The 19,545-nt window shown below is 51.5% G+C and overlaps 1 protein-coding gene across 1 annotated transcript; it reads left to right on the top strand.

Moving 5' to 3' along the window:
• Positions 1–2,753: 2,753 nt before the first annotated feature.
• On the top strand, positions 2,754–18,345 carry LOC144602605 (zinc-binding protein A33-like). The gene is made up of 7 exons (XM_078415735.1): positions 2,754–2,830; positions 11,525–11,984; positions 12,354–12,449; positions 12,539–12,772; positions 13,320–13,342; positions 13,423–13,541; positions 17,607–18,345. Exons 2-7 carry the CDS (start codon positions 11,574–11,576, stop codon positions 18,134–18,136), a joined length of 1,413 nt encoding a protein of 470 aa, XP_078271861.1. The 5' UTR covers positions 2,754–2,830; positions 11,525–11,573; the 3' UTR covers positions 18,137–18,345.
• Positions 18,346–19,545: the final 1,200 nt, after the last annotated feature.

Genomic DNA, 19,545 nt, shown 5'->3' on the forward strand with positions numbered 1-19,545 from the left:
CCGTCCCCCCTCTGTCTCCCTTCCCTTCCCCCCTCTCTCTGTCTCCTCCCCCCTATCTGTTCCCCCCTCCTCCCTCTCTGTCCCCCTTCCCCCCCTCTCCGTCTCCTATCTCTCTCCGTCCCGTTCCCCCCTCTCCGTCTCCCTTCCCTTGCCCCCTCTCTCCGTCTCCTCCCCCCCCTATCTGTTCCCCCCTCCTCTCCCTGTCCCCTCTCGTCTAACATTGTGCGGTGACGCTGCCCCGGCAGTGAACGGGATGGATGGGCCGCGATGCCCGGTCACTAACACAGGACTCATTCTCTCTCTCTCCCCCTCTCTCTCTCCCTCTCCTCCTCTCTCTCCCTCTCCTCCCTCTCCCCATCTCTCTCCCTCCCCCTCTCTCTCTCCCCCCCTCTCTCTCTCCCCCTCCCCCCTCTCTCTCTCAGGGATGAGGAGCGTGTGTTGTGGGACCGGGAGAGTTGCAGAGTGGGGACCGCTGTACGCGGGGGGTGACAGAGCACCCCGTTTCTGGGTGTCGGGGAACGGGTTTGCTGCTGCGCCGTCTCTGTGGCAGATGTGACCAGATGTGTTCATGGTCCCAGATCCCAAAGTTTACGACAAGATCCTTGTGGAACATGGAACAGTTCACACTTTGTCCGTGCTGTCGGGGGGTCTGGGGAGAAGGCAGGAACGGGGTACTGATTGAGAATGATCAACCATGATCACGGCGAATGGCGGTGCTGGCTCGAAGGGCCGAATGGTCTCCTCCTGCACCTATTGACTATTGTTGCTCTGTGGAAACCTGTAATTTATACAAAGTCTGGTCACTGATCCAGTGGATGTTTGTTCTGCACATTTTTGTGCAGCTTGTGATGATTTTGTAAAATGCACTTTGTACATAATAAAACAGATTTGTTTAACACTGCTGCCTGTCATGTAAGCTTATGCCTGATGTAATCAAGGCCATTGGTGGTTCATCGTTCTGTGTACTGATTGAGAATGATCAGCCATGATCATATTGAATGGCGGTGCGTACAGGCTCGAAGGGCCGAATGGCCTCCTCCTGCAACTATTGTCTATTGTCGCCTCCAGCGAGCGACCATTTAAGCCGTTAATGATTGTTTAAACAAATAACACACGTCCACAATTCAATATAATAGGTCGTTTCCCCGATGATAATTCCCCGTGAACGACGATCAGACGTCGCCCACTCTTCAGTCCCCGGTCCAGCCCCGCCCTCCGCCCCTGGCCCCGCCCCTATCCTCCGCTCCTGGCCCCGCCCCCGCGGCCCCAGACCCGCTGCGTGATGGCGGCTCGGCGAAGTGCGCGTGCGCGCCTCTGGGCGGCCGCCGCTGCGTCATGCGGAATGTATGCGTGCGCTCTCCGGGGCCGGGGAGAGCCGGGGGAGAGCCGGGGGGGTGAGGGCCGGGGGGAGGGGAGAGCCGGGGGGGAGGGGAGAGCCGGGGGGGCAGGGGAGAGCCGGGGGGGGAAGGGGAGAGCCGGGGGGAAGGGGAGAGCCGGGGGGGGGGGGGGGAGGGGAGAGCCGGGGAGGGGGGGAAGGGGAGAGCCGGGGGGGGGGGGGAGGGGAGAGCCGGGGGGGGGAGAGCCGGGGGGGAGGGGAGAGCCGGGGGGGGGAAGGGGAGTGCCGGGGGGGAGGGGAGAGCCGGGGGGAGGGGAGAGCCGGGGAGGGGGGGGGTCTGGAGAGCCGGGGAGGGGGGGTCTGGAGAGCCGGGGAGGGGGGGGTCGGGAGAGCCGGGGGGGGGAGGGGAGAGACGGGGGGGGGGGGAGGCTGGAGAGCCGGGGAAGGGGGGGAGGGGCTGGAGAGCCGGGGGGGAGGGGAGAGCCGGGGGAGGGGGGGAGGGGCTGGAGAGCCGGGGGGGGGGGCTAGAGAGCCGTGGGGGGAGGTGCTGGAGAGCCGGGGGTGAGCTGGAGAGCCGGGGGGAGGGGGGGGGCTAGAGAGCCGGGGGGGGGAGCTGGAGAGCCGGGGGGAGGGGGGGGCTATAGAGCCGGGGGGGGGGGCTGGAGAGCCGGGGGGAGGGGGGGGGCTGGAGAGCCGGGGGGAGGGGGGGGCTGGAGAGCCGGGGGGGGGGGGCTGGAGAGCCGGGGGCGGAGAGGCCGGGAGAGCCAGGGGGGGGAAGGGGAGAGCGTGGGGGGGGGGGGGAGCCGGAGGGGGGGGGGGAGCCGGATGGGGGGGAGAGCCGGAGGGGGGGGGAGAGCCGGAGGGGGGGGGGAGCCGGAGGGGGGGGGGAGAGCCGGAGGGGGGCTGGGAGAGCCGGGGGGGGGGCGGGAGAGCCGGGGGGGGCGGGAGAGCCGGGGGGGAGGGGCCGGGAGGGCTTGGAGAGCTGGGGGTGGGGGCTGGAGAGCCGGGGGGGGGAGAGCGGGGAGGGGAGAGCCGGTGGGGGGGGGGGGCTGGAGAGCCGGGGGGGGGCTGGAGAGCCGGGGGGGGGGAGAGCGGGGAGGGGAGAGCCGGTGGGGGGGGGGCTGGAGAGCCGGAGGGGGTCTGGAGACCCGGGGGGGGGAGGGGGGCTGGAGAGCCGGAGGGGGGGGGAGAGCCGTAGGGGGGGGGAGCCGGAGGGGGGGGAGGGGGGCTGGAGTGCCGGGGGGGGGGGGAGCCGGAGGGGGGGGGGGAGAGCCGGAGGGGGGAGAGCCCGAGGGGGGGGGGAGAGCCGGAGTGGGGGGCCGGAGCTGCGTCAGTCCCTCAGTCAGTCAGTATCTCCATTTTCCCTTTTCTCTATCCCGCTGCACCAGGGAGTTTCTCCACAGCCTAGAGTGGGCCGCCAGACGGGACCGTGACCGGGACACCGCCAGGATGCGGCGCTCTCTCTGCACGGCCGTGGATCTGCTGTACCTGCTGGTAGAGACATGGGGGGAGAGAGAGAGATAGATGGGGGGAGAGAGATGGGGGGGAGAGAGAGATGGGGGGGAGAGAGAGATGGAGGGAGAAAGATGGGGAGAGAGAGATATGGAGAGAGAGATGGGGAGAGAGAGATGTGATGGGAGAGAGAGATGGGGAGAGTGAGATAGATGGGGAGAGAGAGAGATGGGGGGACGGGGGAGAGATGGGGAGATGGGGGAGAGATGGGAGATGGGGAGATGGGGAGATGGGGAGAAAGAGAGAGATGGGGGAGAAAGCGAGAGATGGGGGAGAGACGGAGGGGGAGATGGGGAGAGAGGGAGATGAGGGGAGAGAGAGATGGAGGAGAGAGGTAGATGGGGTAGGGAGGGAGAGGGGGAGGGAGGGAGAGGGGGGTGGAGGGGGAGAGAGATGGAGGGAGAAAGAGAGAGATGGGGAGAGAGAGATGGGGAGAAAGGGAGAGATGGGGAGAAAGAGAGAGATGGGGGGAGAAAGAGAGAGATGGGGAGAGACAGATGGGGAGGGGGAGATGGGGAGAGAGGGAGATGAGGGGAGACAGAGATGGGGAGGGAGGGGGAGGGAGGGAGAGGCGGGGATGGAGGGGGAGAGATGGAGGGAGAGGGGGGGATGGAGGGAGGGAGAGAGAGAGATGGGGAGAGAGAGATTTGGGGAGAGGGGGTAGAGAGAGAGAGAACGAAAGCTGCTGTCCACGGAGTTGGGAGTGGTCAATTGTCGCATCTGTGGAGAGAAGGAATGGGTGACTTTTCGGGTCGAGATCCTTCTCTGAAGAACCCGAAATGTCACCCATTCCTTCTCTCCACAGATGCTGCCTGACCCGCTGAGTTACTCCAGCACTCTGTGAAACGTCACCTATCCATATTCTCCACAGATGCTGCCTGACCCGCTGAGTTAGCCCAGCATTTTGTGTCTACATTCATCAGTGAAAATGTCATTTAGCTTAGTGATACGATGCAGAAACAGGCCCTTCGGCCCACCGGGTACGCAGCGACCAGCGATCAGGCCGCACTAACGCTGCCCTACACACACACAAGGGACAATCTCTAATTTTACAAGAAGCCAATTAACCTACAAGCCTGTCGGTCTTGAGAGGTTTGGAGGGAATAATGTCGGTAGTAAAGAAAGCAAACTCAATGCTAGCATTTATTTCAAGAGGGCTTGTGTACAAAAACAGGGGGTGTTATTCTGAGGCTCTATAAGGCACTGGTCAGGCCCCATTTGGAATATTGTCAGCAATTTTCGCTGTACTGGGTGGAGTTTAGAAGAATGAGGGGGGACCTCATTGAAACCTACCGAATACTGAAAGACCCGGATAGGGTGGATGTGGAGAGGATGTTTCCACCAGTGGGAGAGTCTAGGACCAGAGGGCACAGCCTCAGAATTAAAAGACGTTCCGTCAGGAAGGAGATGAGGAGGAATTTATTTAGTCAGAGGGTGGTGAATAGAAACATAGAAAATAGGTGCAGGAGTAGGCCATTCGGCCCTTCGAGCCTTCACCGCCATTCATTATGATCATGGTTGATCATCCAGCTCAGTAACCTGTACCTGCCTTCTCTCCATACCCCCTGATCCCTTTAGCCACAAGGGCCACATCTAACTCCCTCTTAAATATAGCCAATGATCCCCCCTCAGTCTTCTAAATTCCAGCGAGTACAAGCCTAGTCTATCCAGTCTTTCTTCATATGAAAGTCCCGCCATCCCAGGGATCAATCTGGTGAACCTTCTCTGTTCTCCCTCTAAGGCAAGAACGTCTTTCCTCAGATTAGGAGACCAAAACTGCACACAATACTCCAGGTGCGGTCTCACCCATGCCCTGTACAACTGCAGTAGAACCTCCCTGCTCCTAAACTCAAATCCTCTTGCTATGAATGCCAACATACCATTCACTTTCTTCACTGCCTGTTGCACCTGCACACTTGCTTTCAATGACTGGTGCACCACGACACCCAGGTCACGTTGCATCTCCCCTTTTCCTAATCGGTCACCATTCAGGTAATACTCTGCTTTCCTGTTCTTGCCGCCAAAGTGGATAACCTCTCATTTATTAAGTCTCATTAAGTTTGTACACCAATCTCCTATGTGGGAACCTGTCGAAGGCCTTCTGAAAGTCCAGATACAACACATCGACTGGTTCTCCCTTATCCACTCTACTAGTTACATCCTCGAAAAATTCTATAAGATTCGTCAGACATGATTTGCCTTTTGTAAATCCATGCTGACTTTGTCCGATGATTTCACCACTTTCCAAATGTGATGCTATCACATCTTTAATAACTGATGTGTGGGATGCAAAGAATCTGTGGGATTCTTTCCACAGACAGCTGTGGAGGCCACAAGTCAGTGGACTTGGTCTCCAAATTTGGTCTTCAAATTTGAGGAAGGATATTCTTGCTATTGAGGGCATGCAGCGTAGGTTTACTTGGTTAATTCCCGGAATGGCGGGACTATCATATGTTGAAAGACTGGAGCGACTAGGCTTGTATACACTGGAATTTAGAAGGATGAGAGGAGATCTTATCGAAACATATAAGACTATTAAGGGGTTGGACAGGTTAGAGGCAGGTAACATGTTCCTAATGTTGGGGGAGTCCAGAACAAGGGGCCACAGTTTAAGAATAAGGGGTAGGACACTTAGAACTGAGATGAGGAACAACTTTTTCAGTCAGAGAGTTGTGAATCTGTGGAATTCTCTGCCTCAGAAGGAAGTGGAGGCCAATTCTCTGAATGCATTCAAGAGAGAGCTGGATAGAGCTCTTAAGGATAGCGGAGTCAGGGGGTATGGGGAGAAGGCAGGAACGGGGTACTGATTGAGAATGATCAGCCATGATCACATTGAATGGCGGTGCTGGCTCGAAGGGCCGAATGGCCTCCTCCTGCACCTATTGTCTATTGGATATTTTTAAGGCAGAGATAGATAAATTGTTGGTCAGTGCGGGTGTCAGGGGTTATGGGGAGAACCATATAACCAGATAACAATTACAGCACGGAAACAGGACCGTTCGGCCCTACCAGTCCACGCCGACCACTTTCTCTGACCTAGTCTCATATACCTGCTCTCAGACCATAACCCTCCAATCCGCTCCCATCCATATACATATACAATTTACTCTTAAATAATAAAATCGAGCCTGCCTCCACCACTTCCACCGGAAGCTCATTCCGTACAGCCACCTCCCTCTGAGTAAAGAGGTTACCCCTCATGTTACCCCTAAACTTTTGTCCCTTAATTCTGAAGTTATGTCCCCTTGTTGGAATCTTCCCCACTCTCAAAGGGAAAAGCCTACCCACGTCAACTCTGTCCGTCCCTCTTAAAATTTTTAAAACCTCTATCAAGTCCCCCCTCAACCTTCTACGCTCCAAAGAATAAAGACCCAACCTGTTCAACCTCTCTCTGTAGCCCAAGTGCTGAAACCCAGGCAACATTCTAGTAAATCTCCTCTGCACCCACTCCATTTTGTCGACATCCTTCCTATAATTTGGCGACCAGAACTGCACACCATACTCCAGATTCGGCATCACCAATGCCCTGTACAATTTTAACATTACATCCCAACTTCTATATTCGATGCTCTGATTTATAAAGGCAAGCATACCAAACGCCTTCTTCGCCATCCTATCCACATGAGATTCCACCTTCAGGGAACAATGCAGTTATTCCCAGATCCCTCTGTTCCACTGTATTCCTCAATTCCCTACCATTTACACTGTACGTCCTATTTTGATTTGTCCTACCAAAATGCAGCACCTCACACTTATCAGCATTAAACTCCATCTGCCACCTTTCAGCCCACCATTCCAAAAGGCCCAAGTCTCTCTGTAGACTTTGAAAATCTACTTCATTATTAACTACACCACCTATCTTGGTATCATCTGCATATTTACTAATCCAATTTGCCACACCATCATCCAGATCATTAATGTAAATGACAAACAACAGTGGACCCAACACAGATCCCTGGGGTACTCTACTAGACACTGGCCTCCAACCTGACATACAGTTGTCAACCATTACCCTCTGGTATCTCCCATTCAGCCATTGTTGAATCCATCTTGCAACCTCACTATTAATACCCAACGATTTAACCTTCTTAATCAACCTTCCATGTGGAACCTTGTCAAATGCCTTACTGAAGTCCATATAGACAACATCCACAGCCTTGCCCTTATCAATTTCCCTGGTAACCTCTTCAAAAAATTCAAGAAGATTAGTCAAACATGACCTTCCAGGCACAAATCCATGTTGACTGTTTCTAATCAAGCCTTGTTTATCCATGTGATTATATATATTGTCCCTAAGTATCTTTTCCATTAATTTTCCCACCACAGACGTCAAACTAACAGGTCTATAATTGCTAGGTTTACTTTTAGAACCTTTTTTAAACAAAGGCACAACATGCGCAATGCGCCAATCTTCCGGCACCATCCCCGTTTCTAATGATGTTTGAAATATTTCCGTCATAGCCCATGCTATTTCTGCACTAACTTCCCTCAATGTCCTAGGGAATATCCTATCAGGACCTGGAGAATTATCCACTTTTATATTTTTCAAAAGTGTCCGTACCTCCTCTTCTTTGATCCTCATAATTTCCATCACTACTCTACTTGTTTCGCTTACCTCACATAATTCAATATCCTTCTCCTCGGTGAATACCGAAGAAAAGAAATTGTTTAATATCTCCCCCATTTCTTCCGGCTCAGCACATAGCTGTCCACTCTGACTCTCTAATGGACTAATTTTATCCCTCGCTATCCTTTTGCTATTGACATATCTGTAGAACCCCTTGGGGTTTACTTTTACATTACTTGCCAAAGCAACCTCATATCTTTTTTTTGCTTTTCTAATTTCCTTCTTAAGATTCCTTTTACATTCTTTATATTCCTCAAAAACCTCATTTACTCCCTGCCGCTTATATTTATTGTATATCTCCCTCTTTTTCCGAACCAAGTGTCCAATTTCCCTGGAAAACCACGGCTCTTTCAAATTATTATTCTTTCCTTTCCACCGAACAGGGACATAAAGACTCTGCACTCTCAAAATTTCGCCTTTAAATATCCTCCATTTCTCTATTATATCCATTTCATAAAACAAAATGTCCCATTTCACTCCTTTTAAATCCTTTCTCATCTCCTCAAAATTAGCCTTTGTCCAATCCAAAATCTCAACCCTTGGTCCAGATTTGACCTTTTCCATAATTATATTGAAACTAATGGCATTGTGATCACTAGACCCAAAGTGCTCCTCAACACATACCTCCGTCACCTGACCCGTCTCATTTCCCAACAGGAGGCCCAACACTGCCCCTTCTCTGGTAGGTACCTCTACGTATTGCTGCAAAAAACTATCCTGCACACATTTTACAAACTCCAAACCATCCAGCCCTTTTACAGAATGTGATTCCCAGTCTATGTGCGGAAAATTGAAATCACCCACAATCACTACTCTGTGCTTACTACTAATATCTGCTATCTCCTTACATATTTGCTCTTCCAATTCTCGTTCCCCATTTGGCGGTCTATAATACACCCCAATAAGTGTTGCTAAGCCTTTCTCATTTTTTAGTTACACCCAAACAGCCTCCCTAGTCGAGCCTTCAAATCTATCCTGCCAGAGCACTGCTGTGATATCTTCCCTGACAAGCAATGCAACACCTCCACCTCTTGCCCCTCCGATTCTATCACATCTATCACACCGTGTCAATTGACCGCCTGAAGCCGGCCCACTTAGACATCGACCAACCGGTGCGGGTTGCCCAGCCTCGGCCACGAGGTCGCCCCCCCTTTGCGGGTCCCACCACCTGTCCCTCCAACTGTGCCTCCGCCGGCCCCTCTGTCGACCGATTACCGTACGCGGTCCGGTCGGGTTCTGCGACCACCAGTGCGTTTCGTGCCTCGGGTTCTGGGGGGGGTGGGTACTGTGGCGGCTCCCAAGGGTCGGGCCATACTTCTACCGACCCCTCGGCACGGGAATGGACCAGTCCAGGGAGGCGGTCCGGTACCAGGTATACAAGGACAAGGTTTTGGGCGCGAAGCCATTCCGGCAGATTCGACCCGTCTGATAACCAAGGTACAATAAAATATAACGTCCCCGAAATACCTGGCTCCTTGCCTTCATTTCGGGCCTTTATCAACGCGCCACATTGGTCATTCACGCTTTCATTTCCTCCCGCCTAGACTACTGCAACTCCCTATACCCTGGGATAGCCAATCTTCCCTGTCCCGCCTGCAACTGGTCCAAAACGCCGCAGCGAGACTCCTGACGGGTACCCGTAAAAGGGACCACATCACCCCGATTCTGGCCTCTCTCCACTGGCTCCCTGTACGGTACAGAATCAACTTCAAGCTCCTCCTATTCACGTATAAAGCCCTAAATGGACATTCCCCCCCCCTACATCAAAAATCTTCTAACACCCCTCTCTAACTCCAGGTCCCTCAGGTCGACCGACTTGGGGCTACTCACTATCCCGCGGTCTAGGCTTAAGCTCAGGGGTGACCGCGCTTTTGCGGTTGCAGCTCCTAGACTGTGGAACAGCATCCCTCTCCCCATCAGAACTGCCCCCTCCATCGACTCCTTTAAGTCCAGGCTCAAAACCTATTTCTACTCCCTAGCGTTTGAGGCTCATTGAGGAGGCGCTGTGAACTGTTTGCGTACTACTGTATGTTTCATTTTTTTCCTTAGTACCTAATCAGATGTACAGCACTTTGGTCAACGTGGGTTGTTTTTAAATGTGCTATACAAATAAAATTGACTTGTCTTGACTTGACATCTGAAGCAATGAAATCCTGGAATATGTCATTGCCAATCGCAACCATCCTGCAACCACGTTTCACTGATCGCCACAACATCATACTTCCAGATGTCAATCCAGGCTCTAAGCTCATCCACCTTTCTTCCAATGCTCCTAGCATTAAAATATACACATTTAAGGGACCCATCACCTCTTATTCTCAGTTTATTTATTTTCACTTCTTTCTCTCCTACATGTTGGGCCTGAGTGTTTCCCTTCTCTGCCTCCTGCCTCACACACTGCCTATTAGCTATCTGTATTTGACTCCCTCCCCCCAACCGTACTAGTTTAAAGTCTCCGCAGTTGCCTTAGCAAATCTCCCCGCCAGGATATTGGTTCCCCTCAGGTTCAGGTGCAACCCATCCTTTTTGTACAGGTCATACTTCCCCCAGAAGAGGTCCCAATGATCCAGAAACTTGAATCCCTGCTCCCTGCACCAGTCCCTCAGCCACGCATTTATCTTCCACCTCACTCCATTCCTATTCTCACTATCGCATGGCACAGGCAGTAAGCCTGAGATTATCACTTTGGAGGTCCTTTTTTTTAAACTCTCTTCCTAGCCCCCTAAATTCTCCTTTCAGGACCTCTTCCCTTATCCTACCTATATTGTTGGTACCTATATGTACCACGACCTCTGGCTCCTCTCCCTCCCTTTTCAGGATATCTTGGACACGTTCAGATACATCCCGGACACTGGCACCAGGGAGGCAAACTACCATCCAGGTCTCCCGACTGCGTCCACAGAATCGCCTATCTGACCCCCTCAGTATAGAGTCCCCTATCACTATCGCTCTCTTCATCCTTTCCCTACCCTTCTGAGCAACAGGGCCGGACTCCGTGCCAGAGGCCCGGGCGCCGTCGCTGCCCCCAGGTAGGCTGTACTCCCCAACAGTACCTAAACAGGAGTATTTATTGCCAAGGGGTACATCCACTGGGGTACTCTCTAGTCCCTGCCTCTGCTCCTTGCCCCCCCCTAACCGTGACCCACTTGTCTACCTCCGGTAGTCTTGGAGTGATCACCTCTCTATAACTCTTCTCTATAACCTCCTCACTCTCCCTGACCAGACGGAGGTCATCAATCTGCCGCTCCAGGTTCCTAATACGGTCCCTTAGGAGCCCCATCTCATCGCACCTGGCGCAGATGTGGATGTCTGGAAGACTATCAGACTCCCAGATTCCCCACATCTGACACCCAGAACAATAAACTGCCCTGGCACTCATACTCCCCAAACAAAGCCCCGTGCTCGGTTTCTAAACATACCGCCCGGCCGCTGCTCCAACCGCTCCAACTGCCCACCAAAAAGAACTGAGTGATCTCCTGGGAGAGGCGAAAAACCGGATTAAAAACCCAGGCCAATTTGGGGGGAAAAATCCAGGAAATTCCTCTCCGACCCCAAGTTAGGCGATCGAAACTTGTCCGGGAGATCACACAGGTCTTACTCCTTACTATCTCCACACAATACTTCCCAAGCAACACAGCTTGGTGCTGCTGCTGATACTGCTGCTGATTGCTGCTACGAATTGCTGCTCTCGAATTCACGTAAACTGGAGGAACGCCAATCCAAATTATCCAGATAGTCTGCCTGGTCCGTTGAGTTACCCCATCGCTTTGTGTCATTTATTTGTAAAGCAGCATCTGCAGTTCCTCGTGTGCTCCTGTTGATCAACGTCAGGCTGGGCTGCGAGTGGGGGGGGGGGGGTCTGGCTCACTGTGCTGCTCTCCGGTGCTGGAGGGGTTAACAGCCTCTTGCTGGTGTGTAATCAGTGGCAGATTGCCAGAGGCCCTTCACCCTGAACACTCGCAGCAAAACAACGTTATTCAGCACAGAATCAATTCCCCGCGCACTACAGGGCGTGCCGTTGACAGTTGCAGTTCTGTGCCGTTTCGCAGCTTCCTGAAGGCGGAAGCGTTTTGAACCAAGAAGTTCTCGGAATTAAAAATGGCTTCGAAACACCAGATCCAGAGTTTAACTGAAGAAGCGATTTGTCCCATTTGCCTGGATTTCTTCGCCGATCCGGTTACACTGGAGTGCGGGCACAACTTCTGCCGCTCCTGTATCACACAGAGTTGGGACAGGGAGGGGAGAAACTCCTGCCCGGAATGTAGAGAGGATATTGCAGACCGCACCCTCAAAGTAAATCGGGCTTTGGCGAGTATCGCTGAGACAGCTCGAGCACTGAGCCTGAACGTGGAAGGGAAGGAAAGTAAACTTCACTGCGAGGAACATCAGGAAGAACTGAAGCTGTTTTGTGATACTGATAAGAAACTGGTCTGCCTGTTCTGCCGAGACGCGCGGGAACACAGAGAGCATCGCTTCATGCCGATTAAAGAAGCTGTTGAAAGCTACAAGGTAAAAGCAAACAGAATGTGATCAGCTGATGATTCGTCCTTTCCTTCATTTACAGACCGCGCTCCCTCGGCGACTGTTCGGTTCACCCAGCCTCCCACCCAAACCAGCCCTTCCCCATGTACTTGCCCCAGCCACCGCTGGAGATGAAACACCTGTCCCTGTACCTTCTCCCTCACGTCCATGCAGGGACTTCAGCAATCCTTCCAGGTGAGACAGCCCGCGGCTCTCTGCTGATACGCTCCACGACCCGATGAGTTCCCCAGCAGTTTGTGTCTTTTTGTAAACTTTCATGTGCAGTTCCGTGTCTGCAGTTTATTGGTTCCGTCTGGTCTAATTCTTTCACTGACTGATTCTGAATCTCAATCCCAGGAGCTGATTAAAACTTCCTTGGAGATTCTCACAAAAAATAAATCAGCGGTGGCGGACATGGAGCAGCAACAGAAAGAGAAGATTTCTGGAGTCCGGGTAAGGTTTCCAGTTTCCCTTCTCTGATCTTGTGTTATTGTCATAGATTCCACGCTCGATAATATTAACCTTCACCTTTCATTTGACAGGAACAGTCACAGAACCTCTGGACCTACATCACATCGGTATTTGCTGAACTGCGCCAGATTCTCAATGAGAAAGAGCGGCTCTTTCTCAGGGATCTCCGGGAAGACGAGGAGAGCGTTCTAAATCCAATGGAGAATAATCTACGAGCGATTCAAGAGGAGATAAACTCTATTCAAGAGAAACTCACAAAGCTGCAGGAGCGGATGAACCAAACGGACAGTTTGATATTTCTGAAGGTAGGGAGTTACAAATTCAATTTGATTCAATGTAAGGCTGTGAAAGACGACTCGACTTATCTCTAAAATAAGTACGCAAAACACATGACTCTGTTAAATCTTTTTACTGAAACACCAAGGTGAGAGAGACACAGAGACCTTAGTGCACTGTTGTTCACTCAAGCACCTGCTTCTGCCCTCTCAAAGAACATACAGATTACAGTCAGTATTTATACAGTTGAAAACAGCACAAAGCACATGCAGTAATTTTCCATGGTTACATAGCATGAAGCAGTCTCAACAGATACATAGTAGTTCCCATAATAAAGTTCCTTTAATTGTGTTAATTCACGACTGGAACCAGAGGAGGTTGAATCGCCCCATCAGTCCAATAATAAATATACCCTTTACATGTAATTAATACATAATACTGCACTGATGGGGCGCCGCGCCAGAATTAAGTGCTGGGATCTGTCGGAAAATTGTAACAATTTGGCTGATATTCCTGCTGTCATGATGTGGACGCTCAGTGTAAATTAATTGATCTTTCTGATGTTTTATATTTCAGGAGGAAACTCGTCAGAAGAGGAGGTGAGACTCTCTGCACTGTTTGGTAATTAACTCAAAAATCGTAGATGCGGGTCTTATAACCAGGTGTGTAATTCATGCAGGATAAGTGATGATTCGCACGTGCTTTCAGTAGCAGACGGTGCCCTGGACGTTGGAAAGTTCGATCACCCATTTTTGTTGAACAATGTATTCCGCGAGGTGCCCGATGGCATTAAGAGAGGTAAAAACTTTTTTATAAACCGTTATAGTTCTTTAAGTATTAATTACCCGTCCAGTGTATATTTAATACTGGAATGGGCTCTTCAGCTGCCTCTGGTTCCAGGGGGAGGCGGGGAGGGGGAGAGAGAGGGAGAGAGGGAGAGAGGGAGAGAGGGAGAGAGGGAGAGAGAGAGAGGAATTTAGAGAAGTCAGTATTCATACCGCTGGAGATGTCAGTTCCCTGAACACAACCACAGTACAGACAATAGGTGCAGGAGGAGGCCATTCGGTCCTTCGAGCCAGCACCGCCATTCAATGTGATCATGGCTGATCATTCGCAATCAGTACCCCGTTCCCGCCTTCTCCCTATACCCCCTGACTCCGCTATCCTTAAGAGCCTATCTAGCTCTCTCTTGAATGCATTCATAGAATTGGCCTCCACTGCCTTCTGAGGCAGAGAATTCCACAGATTCCCAACTCTCTGACTGAAAAAGTTTTTCCTCATCTCAATTCTAAATGGCCTACCCCTTATTTTTAAACTGTGGCCCCTTGTTCTGGACTCCCCCAACATTAGGAACATGTTTCCTGCCTCTAACGGCGCAACCCCTTAATAATCTTATACGTTTCGATAAGATCTCCTCTCATCCTTCTAAATTCCAGTGCATACAAGCCTAGTCGCTCAAGTAAACCTACGCTGCACGCCCTCAATAGCAAGAATATCCTTTCTCAAATTTGGAGACCAAAACTACACATAGTACTCCAGGTGCGGTCTCACTAGGGCCCTGTACAACTGCAGAAGGACCTCTTTGCTCCTATACTCAACTCCTCTTGTTATGAAGGCCAACATTCCATTGGCTTTCTTCACTGCCTGCTGTACCTGCATGCTTCCTTTCAGTGACTGATGCACTAGGACACCCAGATCTCGTTGTACGTTCCCTGTTCCTAACTTGACACTATTCAGATAATATAAGAAAATAACTGCAGATGCTGGTACAAATAAAGATATTTATTCACAAAGTGCTGGAGTAACTCAGCACGTCGGGCAGCATCTCGGGAGAGAAGGAATGGGTGACGTTTCGGGTCGATACCCATCAGTCTGAAGAAGGGTCTAGACCCGAAACGTCACCCACCATTCAGATAATACTCTGCCTTCCTATTCTTACAACCAAAGTGGATAACCTCACACTTATCCACATTAAACTGCATCTGCCATGCATTCGCCCACTCACACAACCTGTCCAAGTCACCCTGCAACCTCATAGCTTTGTATCATCTGCAAATTTGTTAATAGTACCTTTAATCCCTTCATCTAAATCATTAATGTATATTGTAAATAGCTGCGGTCCCAGCACCGAGCCTTGCTGTACCCCACTACTTACTGCCTGCCATTCTGAAAGGGACCCTTTTATCCCCACTCTTTGCTCTGTCTGTCAACCAATTTTCTATCCATGTCAGTACCCTACCTCCAATACCATGTGCTCTAATTTTACCCACTAATCTCCTATGTGGAACCTTGTCAAAGGCTTTCTGAAAGTCAAGGTACACCACATCCACAGGCTCTCCCCTGTCAATTTTCCTAGTTACATCCTCAAAAAATTCCAGAAGATTAGTCAAGCATGATTTCCCCTTCGCAAATCCATGCTGACTTGGAACGATCCTGTTACTACTATCCAAATGCTCCGCAATTTCGTCTTTTATAATTGACTCCAGCATCTTCCCCACCACTGATGTCAGACTAACTGGTCTATAATTTCCCGTTTTTTCTCCTCCTCGTTTCTTAAAATGTGGGACAACATTAGCTACCCTCCAATCCACAGGAACTTATCCTGAATCTATAGAACATTGGAAAATGATCACCAATGCGTCCACAATTTCTAGCGCCACCTCCTTAAGTACTCTGGGATGCAGACCATCAGGACCTGGGGATTTATCACCCTGCAGTCCCATCAGTCTACCCAACACCATTTCCTGCCTAATGCGGATTTCCTCCAGTTCCTCTGTCACCCTAGGATCTCTGGCCACTAGAACATCTGGGAGATTGCTTGTATCTTCCTAAGTGAAGACAGATCCAAAGTACCGGTTCAACTCGTCTGCCATTTTCTTGTTCCCCATAATAAATTCCCCCGCTTCTGTCTTCAAGGGACCCACATTTGCCTTGACAATTGTTTTCCTCTTTACATACCTAAGAATGTATGTAGAGATGTCAGTTCACTGAGCACAACTACAGTACACACAACAGACGAGCTGTTGGATGAACGTTGTTACTAAAGTGAACACTCTGGCGTTGGGTTCTACGCGCCGCGGGCAGTCCAATAACAGAGCATGTCTGGTGAAAGTAAATCGGTAAATTGTATTCTCTAACCGGTCTTGCTGGTGCCCGCAAAGCTCAGGAAGCAGGTTCTCCATTTCTAGATTTTGCTCACAGACCAAGCAGTCGCGTGTTTCCCGTAGTATGCTGGCATCTAAATGATGTTCAGCGAGTTGTCCCTGCTGTTGGATGTTGGTGGAGTTGCGCGCGGTCCTGATGCCAATTTGCAGGAAGCGCAGTCCGTCATTCCCGTTCCGGATTCTCCTCCCTGCTCTCCCGCAAACCCGAAACTCCTGCCACTGACACCATTTATACCTCACGCTGCCTCGGCAAGGTCAGCAGCATAATCAAGGACGAGTCGCACCCTGGCCACTCCCTCTTCTCCCCTCTGCCATCAGGGAAGAGGTACAGAAGTGTGAAAACGCACACCTCCAGATTCAGGGACAGTTTCTTCCCAGCTGTTATCAGGGAACTGAATCATCCTACCACAACCAGAGAGCAGTGATGAAATACTATCTTCCACGTTGGTGATCCTCGGACTATCCTTGATCGCACCTCGCTGGCTTTACATTGCACTAAACATTATTCCCACATCATGTATCTGCAAACGTATTGATTGTAATCATGTATTGTCTTTCTACTGACTGGTTAGCACTCAACAAAATATTTTCGCTGTACCTTGGTAAACTGTAACTCCTCTTCCGACACCTCCAATCCCACGCGGTCCCCTCCTTTCCTCGCTACTCCAGTCCGCTTCATCCTACCCGCCTAACACGGCTCCTTATCACAGTCACAATAAAACTTTATTAGCCAAGTATGTTTTGCAACATACGAGGAACTTCATTTGTCATAACAGTAAAAAGCAACAGGACACACAAAATACATTTTAACGTAAACATCCACCACAGTGACCCCTCCACATTCCTCACTGTGATGGAAGGTGAAAAACAGTTCAATCTTTCCCTTCTTTGTCCTCCAGCGGTCGGGGCCTCCAACCTTCTGTGACCAGATGTGTCCATGGTCCCAGATCCCACGTTTTAAGGCAGAGATAGCTGGATTCTGGGTTAGTACAGGTGTCAGAGGTTCTAGGGAGAAGGCAGGAGAAAGGGGTTAGGAGCGAGAGATAGATCAGCCACGATTGAATGGTGGAGTAGACTTGATGGGCCGAATGGCCTCATTCGAATACTTTCATTTATGACATTATGACCTGATAACTGTCCAAATTCACCTGATAACCCAGCCCTTTAGACCTGATGAAGTTGTTGTAAACCCTTTTGCACCCACTCCAATTGACTAACAAACCCATCCTTCCCTTTGTCTCACCCTCCACTCAAAAAACACAGGAGCAGGTCATCTGGCCCCTCGTGTCTGCCCCCTTTCACTGTGATCATGACGACCCCACCACGCACCTCTACCTCCTCTTTAACAACCTCAAATTACCACTCACCTCTATATCCTCCTGCTCCGATCTGCCTCCATATCTGAATAGCCCGCTTCGTTCCCCCATCCCCACCACAATCTGGCAATCCTCCTCACTCTCCGCACTCGTCCTCCCCGTCCACCCTCCCCCACCTCACGAAATATATCCCCGGATAAAATCTCCGGGGGAGATGTCTGTTGTCCACCCGATGTGGTTGTGGGTGAAACCCCGGGCATGGTTTCAGTTGTCCGCCCGCCTGTGCCTGAGGCCGAGCGGCCTCTCCCCCGGTCCCGGGGCCGCGCTGCCCGAGTCTCCCCCCGACCCCCGGGGACTCTCTGATTCTCTGCTTCTCCCCGCAGTCTCCGTCACCCTGGATGTGGAAACAGCGCATGCGCAGCTCGAGGTGTCTGAGGATCGGAAGAGGGTGAGACGGACCGGGACCGAGAGGAGTCTCCCTGACACCGGGAAGAGGTTTACAGACTGGTGGTGTGTGCTGGGATCGGAGGGATTCACATCGGGGAGACATTACTGGGAGGTGGAGGTGGCGGGGAGTCGGGTCTGGAGTCTGGGAGTCGCCGCAGAGTCTGTGGGGAGGAAGGGACGGGTCACATTGACCCCGGAGACTGGAGTCTGGAGCATCAGGCGGTGGTATGACAAGTTTGATGCAGTCACCTCCCCTCCATCCCGTCTCCCCGCCCGTCCCATCCCCGGGAGGGTGGGAGTTTATCTCAGTTACGAGTCCGGGACAGTTTCATTTTACGACGCGGACACCAAGTCCCATCTCCACACCTTCACTGGGAATAAATTCACGGAGAAACTTTATCCTTTCTTCTGGACTTGGGATGGAAACTGGCTGAGAATCTGCTCCGGTTCCGCTCCGGGTGTGTAAAAGGGTCGGGTCCCGGGACCGGCGTCAGGAGCGGGGCTCAGGGGCTGTGGGGCAGAAACCCGGTGGGATTGGACCCTTCTCGTCAAAAGTCGCTACGGTATTATTAAGTCCGTTCAATGACTAGTTCAATGTAATAGATACAGTTCATGTTACTTCAGTGATTTGGAAAATGTACACAACCATTGACACACACGACAAGCTCATTGAAAGATCGCGTTTATTTGAATGGTGTGCATTGTTGCTTCCAATATTGTAATTGAAATAAACTCAAAATTACTTCTACTGAACGGGGAGACAGCAGTTTCGTTTGCTTCAGTTTAGATTGGAGATACAGTGCGGAAACAGGCCCCTCGGCCCACCGAGTCCGCACCGTCCAGCGATCCCCGCACATTAACACTACCCTACACACACTCACTCTCTCCTCACTCTCTCCTCTCTCTCTCCTCACTCTCTCCCTCTCCCTCTCCCTCTCTCTCTCTCTCTCTCTCTCTCTCCCTCTCCCTCTCCCTCTCCCTCTCCCTCTCCCTCTCCCTCTCTCTCTCTCTCTCCCCCTCCCTCTTCGTCTTTGGAGTGCGGGAGGAATGGGCCTCAGATGTGGTCAGGGCTGACGTCACAAGGTCATGAGTGATAGGAGCAGAATTAGGCCATTCGGCCCATCAAGTCCACTCCGCCTCTCAATCATGGCTGATCTCTCTCTCCCTCCTAACCCCATTCTCCTGCCTTCTCCCCATAAACCCTGACACCTGTACGAATCAAGAATCTATCTATCTCTGCCTAAAAATATCCCCTGACTTGTGGCCTCCACAGCCTTCTGTGGCAAAGAATCCCACAGATTCACCACCCTCTGTCCAAAGAAATTCTCCTCATCCCCTTCCTAAAAGAACGTCCTTTAATTTTGAGGCTGTGACCTCTAGTCCTCGACTCCCCCAATATTGGAAACATCCTCTCCACATCCACTCTATCCAAACCTATGATGTGGACATAGGGCTGAGGACAGGTGGAGGCCTTGAGGAGCAGATGTGGGCAGATGTGGAGAAGGAACTGGCAGGTGCGATGCGGGGAGGGGGTGCCGGCACAGATGTGGTGAGGGGGGAATGACGGGGAGATATGGAGCAGGTAGATGCGGACAAATATCATGGACATGTGGAGCTGGGACAGATGTGGACGGGACATAGGTTTAAGGTGAAGGGGAAAAGATTTCATGGTAAATCTTTCACACAAAGTGTGCATGGAACAAGCTGCCAGAGGAGATAGTTGAGACAGGGACTATCCCAATGTTTAAGACACGGTTAGACAGGTACATGGATAGGACAGGTTTGGAGGGATGTGGACCAAACGCAGGCAGGTGGGACTCGTGTAGCTGGGACATGTTGGCCGGCGTGGGCACGTTGGGCCGAAGGGCCTGTTTT

Source organism: Rhinoraja longicauda, chromosome 19 (genome assembly GCF_053455715.1).
Source record: "Rhinoraja longicauda isolate Sanriku21f chromosome 19, sRhiLon1.1, whole genome shotgun sequence".
Lineage (NCBI taxonomy): Eukaryota > Metazoa > Chordata > Chondrichthyes > Rajiformes > Arhynchobatidae > Rhinoraja > Rhinoraja longicauda.

Coding starts and splice junctions, on each gene's coding strand:
- LOC144602605 (XM_078415735.1), top strand. CDS start 11,574: ATGGCTTCGAAACACCAGATCCAGAGTTTAACTGAAGAAGCGATTTGT. Junction 11,985..12,353: donor AAGCTGTTGAAAGCTACAAG/GTAAAAGCAAAC, acceptor TCTCAATCCCAG/GAGCTGATTAAAACTTCCTT. Junction 12,773..13,319: donor ACAGTTTGATATTTCTGAAG/GTAGGGAGTTAC, acceptor TTTATATTTCAG/GAGGAAACTCGTCAGAAGAG.